General features: G+C 41.4%; 1 protein-coding gene across 11 annotated transcripts in view; it reads right to left on the reverse strand.

The window, feature by feature from the left end:
- Nucleotides 1-7,955, reverse strand: part of adgrb3 (adhesion G protein-coupled receptor B3) — a 105,277-nt gene extending 97,322 nt beyond the window's left edge. For 8 of the 11 annotated variants that reach the window (XM_034152208.1, XM_034152216.1, XM_034152211.1 and 5 more), the window contains exons 1-2: nucleotides 7,586-7,955; nucleotides 5,263-6,031 (exon numbers count right to left, since the gene is read on the reverse strand). In XM_034152208.1, the coding sequence (XP_034008099.1) occupies nucleotides 5,263-6,016 (754 nt within the window). In that variant the 5' untranslated portion in view covers nucleotides 6,017-6,031; nucleotides 7,586-7,955. Of the gene's footprint in view, nucleotides 1-5,262; nucleotides 6,032-7,585 lie in introns of those variants that run through there. The other 3 variants (XM_034152207.1, XM_034152215.1, XM_034152213.1) reach the window with 1 other exon arrangement.
- Between the last annotated feature and the right edge of the window lie 828 nt (nucleotides 7,956-8,783).

The raw sequence follows: 8,783 nt of genomic DNA on the forward strand, positions 1-8,783 counted from the left end.
TTTGCCACATGGCACGCGCTCTGTGCCGTCAGATACCGCAATGATCAAATAAGCATCTGCAACTGCACAAATAAGCATCAGCGTTTATTCTTTGAGTGGATACGTTAGATTTGATGAAAACCTTTGGGAGTTGTTAAATTCCTTTCCCTCTTTGTACGTTCTGTAACGGTTGACTTAAATCCCCCTTGTCAAACAAAGCAAGGATTTATATAATATACAGTAACACCAATGTGTCAATTGGTGTTTCTATCAAGAAGAAAACTGAATATGGGGACTCTGTAAATCGGTGATGTCACAGTCAATGCTAATCTTCTTCTTGTACTAACAATGCATTTAGAGGCCTACTTTGTGGACTCATAAAATATGTATTTGAATATTTTTGCATGCATATGAGCTCCAGTTCTTTGTAGCATAATCAGGTTTGAAACAAATTATGAAGCCTTATCTCCAGAAAGCATCTTGCTGCCACTGTCACATTTATCATCTTTGCCCACGATTACAGTATACGTCAATGACAACACAGAAATGGAAAGTCAGGGCAGAGATGGGTGCAGTTACACAGACTGAAATATCTGATAGACTTTAAATAGGGTTTGAGTGAAAAATGATTGCACGTTTTACTTTAAAGGAATTACTTGGTGTATTGGCTTTTCAGCAACATTATTAGAGAACAGCAAGGTGTACTTGACTATAATAGTTTATATTTTTTTAATTATTTTTATTTTATTTTAATTGACTCAAATTTCCCTTTCACATAGTTTTTTAAACGTAAAATATCTGAGTTAAAGGTAGGGTAGGTAAGTTTGAGAAACCGGCTCGAGATCGCTAGAATTTGAAAATACACAACCGGAGAAAATCTGCCACTTCCTTATAGAGCCCCTCCTCCAACACACACGAACGCGCACATGACCAATGAGGGCACGAGATAAGTTTGTGCACAGATGGAAGGCTGACAGGCAGGTAGGCCATCCAGTTATTTTAGCCGGGCCGGCTAAAATGATTGGTCGTGCTTTTTACAGTATCACAGCTTCCACAGATGACATTTTTTTTATGGATTTTTTGTCAAAGCACTTAAGATATTCATTGCTATCGGGATGTTAAGAGCATTCCATGGAATATAACAAAAAGTGTATCTCGAGCCGGTTTCTCAAACTTACCTTCCCTACCTTTAAGTATCTAGCTACATATAGAACATACACTGTTGGAAAATGGTGATAAACTGACCATTTTATTTATTTATGAGGAATACATTTAAGTACTTTTTTACTACAATACTAACAAAAAACTCCCCCCATGATGTCATCCTGGCCCCAGTTTATTAACATTAGATTTCCACTGAGTAGCTTGGTTGAATTGCATTTTATATTCTACAATTTAAAAAAAAAAGTTATTATAGTTTAATTCTTCAAGAAATCATGAGAAAAACAACAGTGATTAATTGTGTAGCAATGACTTTTAACACATTTCTATTTGTTATTTAACATGGCAATATAGTTTGGGTTTTAATTGGGTGGTTCTTGGGAATATGGTATTGATTTTGATCTATTTAGTCAATATTTTCACTGCTTTTTTTATTTTATTTTATTTTAGTTACAATAAGATCCAAGCTCGGAGGACATGCAACAAAGCTGAGTCCTCCCAAGCAATGACACTCCTCAACCCTGATCCTTGAAAACGTTCAATTTCCAACCAAACTAAAAGAAACTGAGACACTTTTCTGCAGCCGAGGACATTCCAGTATACTGAGCCACAAAACAAGACAATGCATCATTTGTTGTTTATCTCCTGGAGCCAAGTTCAATTTCTGGATGATTTGAAAAGTGCATTGTGAATATGTGGATTTTGAGCTTGTATACATGTAAACACAGGCATCTGCACTGGATTGCACAGGGAAGGGGAATTTAAAAGTCGAATATGTCTGGTTGTAGTTGCTATCTGCAGCCTCTTTATGCATTTGATATATTTTTCAGTATAAATTCAGCAGGGACATTTACATATGTGACAGCTGATAGCTTTTACTTATAAAAAAATACAAAAAAATTCCCTCTAGCTTGAGTTTATCTGATCATTCATTGGATCAAAAGCCAAAAAGAGCCCGGTCACATCAGCATGGCATCAGAGAGCTAACGTAGACTGTCTCTCATTCACCTTGAGTATCTTAGACCCCATTTACACGGGAGCGCAAACGCAAACGGACCAAATTCGTTAGCAAAAAAGTCTTCCGTTCACACGCATTCGGCTCATTTAACGTGTCCGTTCACACGAGACCACTGGAAACGCTGTAGTACATATGCCGGGCCTGTAAGTGGCGCTGTACTTCCGCACGAGACCGCTCGTAAGCGCTGGAGACGCTGTAGTACATATGCCGGGCCTGTAATTGGCGCTGTACTTCTGCCACAAAATACACCAAAAGCAGTGAAGAAGACCCCCGAGCATGGTTGCCATGGTTGCCCTTCTGTTTATGCCCCGCGGTAGATTTAGCAACATGTAGTTCATGTAATTCTCCATTTCCACTTGTTGCTGATGGTTGTGGTAGAGGAGCTGTAGATTTTGCACTAACATCTGTAGCATGGTCGAGCTGTAGATTTTGCACTAACATCTGTAGCATGGTCAGTAGCAGTAGCACTAGCAGTAGCTACTGACAGTAGCTACTGACCATGCTACAGCAGTGAGCAGCAGAGGTGGGGCTATGGCTTCATCGTTATCAGGAAATGATCGTATAGGGCGTACACACGGAGCCGTTTGGCCCCCCAGAGCGTTCCGTTTGCAGATCTATCCACCTTGGGACCCGTTATCGTTTGCGGGGTCCGTTTCCGCGGTTCCGTTACGGCCTCGTGTGAACGAACGGGCTATACGCGAGAGAAAAGTAGCAGATACAACCCGTTTCGTTCTCGTGTAAACACCGCCTTAGTCAGCAGCCCACTTGACTTGCATGCGTGGGATGTGGGAGGAAAACCAGGCAAACACAAAACACAAAGAAAAGAGAATAGACATCGAATTCAATCTGTGTTGAATCCTTTCGATTCTCTTTTACAATTGTATTCCTGAAACGGGTGAATGTGACAAAAATAAGACTGCATAAATGAGTCATCCTAGTAGTCTGGTGACTCTTTGGTTTCCAAAATGTCACATATCAAAGAATGAGGTCTGTTCTTTGTCTGCATAATCACCTCAAATAGTTAGGAGCTTTAACCTTTAAAATTATGTTGTCCTCAGGAAAACACTGAAGGGGCATTTCAGTGGCATGGCTGGAGTATACAACCTCTAGCCCTGCTTTTCTTTGATGTGCTCTGAAGCCGTCCTCTACCAGGAACTGAGAAGATCAAAGACAAGCAATGTTATCAAATGGAGCCCTTGTCGACTGTTTGTAATGCTTTATTCTTCATCAGGAACACCCAGTCTGTCGCTGTGATGCCACGGGAGACACAGTGCTCTTTTAAACCCAGTGGTGATCTCCCCGTTATCCAGATGAAAACGGATTTATTCAAACCTCCCATCAACCGGCCCTATAAATAGAAGCTAGTGGAAAATCTTCTGAGGGAAAAAAAAATAAGCTGTGCTCTTAAGCCGTTATTAACATGCTGATAGAAAAAAATGTCAAATGTTATGTTGGAGCAAAACAAATCTATGGAAATAAGCATAATGCTTCCTAGTCAGTTGTAATTTAAACGTGAGATTCATAAAATGATGAAATAATTCACCAAAAACACCCAGCTGAGTCATACGTTATGATGCTGTTAACTGCAGGGTGAGTTGTAATGCTAGATTGAATTAGAAACTGTATGCATTATTGCTTAAGGGCTATAGTGAAAGGGTGGGTGCACGATACTCTGAAAATGAGTTTATCATCTGATTTGATGGAGGCAAGCCCCTTAATAAATCATTTAGAAATATGCAGAGTAACTTGAGCATTTAAAATACCTGTACCTCCTAGTATTCAAGAACCTGTCTAAAAATGTGGTGTAACAGTCAGGAAGAGTCAACCAAAGGGCTGAACTCCTAAAATCGATGTTCACATGTTCTTCTTGATTAGAAAACTGCCACCTGTTCTCAAGGGAGCTATTATAGCAACTGTTATTTTGGTGAGAGCCACAAGGGAGATAACTCCATAACATTTCTGCTATCATTATTTTTCCTCCCCAAAATCTAAAGGTTGACTCATTATTTTTGGTTATGTGTGCCGTGATGAATGCCCCTCCTTTAAGTCTCACGGTGAAACGCACCTCACCTCTGAAGTATGCAGCATATTCCTCTGGGGTTTTTCCTCTGCTATCTGTTAATATGCAAGCAGCTAGGTGTCGAGAGGGGCTCCCTTTGCAATTCAAAGGCCTACACAGTAACTACAAAACACTCCTCCCTGCTACACTGTGACACTAATGAACAGAATCATTATAACCTTAACATTATCATTTCATATTAAATGTTCATTCAGATGTCTACATATGGATGTCTAGGGGTTTTATGTATGCAGTTGTGCACATGCATAATTATATCTGCAAGCTGGTCTGCTGAAAACATTATTTTTGTTACTGTAAGCACTCGACTTGATGTTAATTATCGCTCAATTCCAACATATAAACACGTTGCATTGCGCTATGGCAACATTGGACAATTAGCATCCCTATATAATAGAGCAGCTTCTGAAAATACTACTTCTCTTTTATTTCAAAATATATTTAAATATGTCAGATTTGATAAAGCACCAAAATCAATGTTGCATTGCATGAGCAATGTTATCCAACCTGATGCTGCTGCCTCCGTCGCTCCATGTCCCATAAGCCAATAAAACAAATTATGCGTCCATATTGGCAACTGTTGATCTTTGTAAAGATGACAACTGACATAAATGTATAACACATTAAAAATTGTGTATTTAGATTTGCAGCCATTTTAACTCTGTGCTGATGTGTAGAAAAAACAGCCATTTTAAATTCACAGCAATGATAGTGCATTTTGAACTCAGTCCAACCAAAAAAAAAGACCCCCTGTTGGTGGTTTGATTTGTGCTGCTGTGGTCATTACTACACCCAACTCCTCTGGCAGCTTTGTTTTTGAAGTTGACACATTTCTGAGCCAACTGCAGTCTAAAGGTCTATGTGTGCTCTTTGTTTCATGGGCCATCACACTTCAAACATGCAATAAGGGCAGAGAAGGGAGTGATTGACGTGCACATTTGACATGATTACTATCTCGTCTATGCATACAGTAGTCCATTAAGTCTACATCTATTTCACCATTAGGGGAAAATGAGTGGATACTCACCTTCTTTAGGAGGACGCTTCACTTCTGCACTCAGATTGCAGACCTGCCCAGCTTCTAGTTGAGGTGACAAGCAACCCTCCGTTTGTGGATTTAAAGGTAAAACCACGTTGTTGAGCATGAGCACGCTCTCTGATTCTCCATCGCCTAAATGCTGAGGACATGTGCATTTTGTGTACACGATCCCACATGTCTCCACTGTCCCTTTCTCTAACTTCAGGCAGTTTTCCAGCCACGTGCAAAGCACTTGACAGCCAAACTGGCTGGGGCTCGCCTTATTCAAGACCAAAAACTCCACATTGGATTTCTCCTCCTCATCCAGCTTCTGTGTTGTCAATCCGTTGTAATCATATGGGAAAACTCTCCGTAGTTGAGCGAAATTCTTGTCGTACAGCAAAAATACATATATATTCTTTGAATCGCACAGGTACACTATAGATTCGTTGACTTTCAGCAACTCATTGATCTTTTCGTGCGAGTAATGGTCAAACTGATAAGCTAGCAAAGAATATTCAGAGCAGCCCAAGTCTCGCTTGTATAGCTTCAGGTAGATGCTGTATTTGGTAGGGTCTGGGTTCTCCAGCGTCCATGTACAGTTTGTGTAGTTCTTAGGAAACATTTCAGTCACCGAATATGATCCATAGATGACCCCCTTGACCAGAGTGGAACACCAATAATCTTGGGCACCAGTTAATCCAAACATAACCAGAAGATAGGTGGAAAATATATAAATCAACAGGTTTCGAACAGCCTTCATCCTATGTCATTTGGCCTGCAAAGAGAGATGGAGAGTGTCACACAAGAGAATGTTTGAACCAGAGGACGTGAAGCACATCAATCACACTTGATAGAGATCATCTGTCAAGTCTTATTGATGTGCTTCACACACTTCTTATCACGCCCTATCATGAAAATGGAATGGGGGGGGGGGGGCACTTAACCTCAGCAACATGTATTTTGCATCTCCATCCTGCCTCCCTCTTTACTGTACTTTGTGCAAACATTGCCACCTTGTGGTTGCTTTGGTCGTGATTTATTAAGTTATTTATTTATTTGGGGGGGTGTTGGGGTTGGGTGCAATAATGTGAGTCATTTAGACGTTATTAATTGGGTCGTATTTGGTATGGCACAATCCCTGGAGATATTCAAATAAAGCTGTTTAGATTATCTGACATCAACAAGATAAACTGTGAAAGAGGTATCCAAAGTCACAGTGCCGTACCCACGAGCTGAGGGATGCAACTGCTCATTTTTACGCATGCAGTAACCAAGATCTCTTTCAAATCAAGCGGTTTTCTTGGTGATTTAGCCTGTTTCCTCACACGACAGTTAGATAATGTGAGGAAGACAAATGCATAGACAGAAAAAAAAAATCTTTCTGCGTTTGCCTGGTCATCATGGCTTTTCTCTCCTTCTGCGCGCTTTCGGTCCACTACACGACCTGCATGTCTCCGAAAATTCAAGGCTTGACATGTTTGACAATGCAATTTGATAAAGAGCCCGTGTGTGTGAATGTGTGGTGTGTGCCTCTGTGTGTGTTTACGTGCGCGTGTAAGTGCGTTTGTGGGGGGAGAGAGGGAGGTAGAGAGAGGGAGAGAATGCAATGCGATGTCCTGATTGCTTTAATCCTACAGGCAATGCAGCTGTGAGCAGTGTCACAGCAGAACGTGCGCGTGTGTCTCAAACTGTGTGTGCGTGTGTGTGTGTGGGCGTTGAAATATACGAAGTAGGCTATAGATACGAGAGTCCAACGAATATCGCACTTATTGTATGCCTCTAACTTATTTTTATTTTTTTTAATTATAAAAACCTGCCCAGCAGACCACATTAGGATAATATGAGTTACATAAGAATTTGTAGCAGCAGTGTTTAGTGAAATCAGCTTTTAGTCGCGATTAATCCATATGATTCCGCAAGATTCATAGCCAAGGCTACGCAACACACAACACAAAAATCTGTATTCTGGAGACGAGTGATCGGTCGTCAAGAGACGCTGATTTTATTGCCGGGCTTCTATGAGCAATTGGGTCTCGAGAGGACATCTGAATATAGAGACACGGGCTGCATCTCATGCAGTGTCAGTTCGACGCACGGCGCTTTAAAGTGATTTTTGCCTCTTAGGAGAGAGATCAGCTCTTAAAAAATCAGCTGTTAAGCACCCTGGACTAATGTGAGCGGATGAAAGCTCCAAAGCCATCATGTTGAATAGACTGGGCACGTATTAAACATGGGGAGACTAAACTTTAAACTGAGGGATGACATGACAAATGATCTTTTTCCATGCAATGTTAACAAATAATTGTAATAATGACGATAGAAATCTTACCTTACACTGCGGAAGCTATGGCTATTTTTCCAACATACTTGACCACATCCTTTATAAATAAATTCTGCAGCCCTCCAGTGAATCAGTACTCCCCATTCCCGATAGCACTAAGTCCGGCGCAACAAGATGGTTCAATGGATGAAAATAAAATGCGTTACACTCCGGTCTGCCCGTTCATATCCCCCCCGTCTTCTTCTTCTTCTTCTGGGTTTTTCCCATCAAAACGGAGCGCAACAACGCACGACAGCCACCGAGAAAGAGAGAGAGGCAGAGAGAGAGACCGAGAGAGACACAGAGAGAAAGAAATTCTTGGAGTGATAAAAAGAATAGAGGCAATTCTTACAGTATTACCATAAATAAATTCGCCAGACTCCACGTCTCTATTCCAATGTGTTTTCTCCAGCAAATCGCGCAAACCCCCCCTCTGAAAAAAAATAAGGGGGTGAAAAAAAAGATCCGTAGTGGGTGGATGTGAGATGTTGGGGGGCCAGTGAGTTACAACAGAGAGAGAAATAGACGCGCTTTGCTTGGTGCTTGCAGAGCTCCAGGAGCAGGCTGCAATAACACGTCACACACTCAGCCGCTAAGATAAAGCACGTACGTACGCTTCTTACTGCCGCTGCGTCTGGCACCACCAATACTTTCTTCCCTGCCCTCCTCCTTCCTTTTTTTTTTCTTCTCTTGTATGCCTCCCCTTAATTCGAGTCAAAAGGGTTTCCCCCCTGAACTGGACCCTCTCAGTTGTACTCAGACAACGCCACGCTTTGCTGCTGCAGCCTAACCCAAAACAGGAATATTTCATGGACTTTTATATACTTTTTTTAGGGGGGAAAAGGGAAGGCATGAGAAAAACATGAGGTAAATCCTGCTCGCATGTATCAGTGGGACCTGAAGCGTGTATTTGGTGTATTTGGTAATTTTTCCATTCTCTCCTGATGGGCGACAGCCGCTGTTGTTTTGATTTCTTCACTGCTCAGTGGTGTAGAAGCCTGCTGCTCGCCTGCCTGTGTGCCGCCTGCACGCTGCTGGAAGAACAAATGTTTATGGGGCAACTTGTGCACTCTTTGGAAAGTTGTTCCCCTTACAGGTGCAGCTCAAACCTGCTGTGTTTTTTTCCATCCCACTTCTCTTTTTAGACATCAGGAGAATACTTAAGTGTGTAGCCTTCAGTATATTCAAGGTAAGAATAAGATGTATT

The sequence above is a fragment of the Trematomus bernacchii genome, unplaced genomic scaffold (genome assembly GCF_902827165.1).
Source record: "Trematomus bernacchii unplaced genomic scaffold, fTreBer1.1, whole genome shotgun sequence".
NCBI classification, from domain to species: Eukaryota; Metazoa; Chordata; class Actinopteri; order Perciformes; family Nototheniidae; genus Trematomus; species Trematomus bernacchii.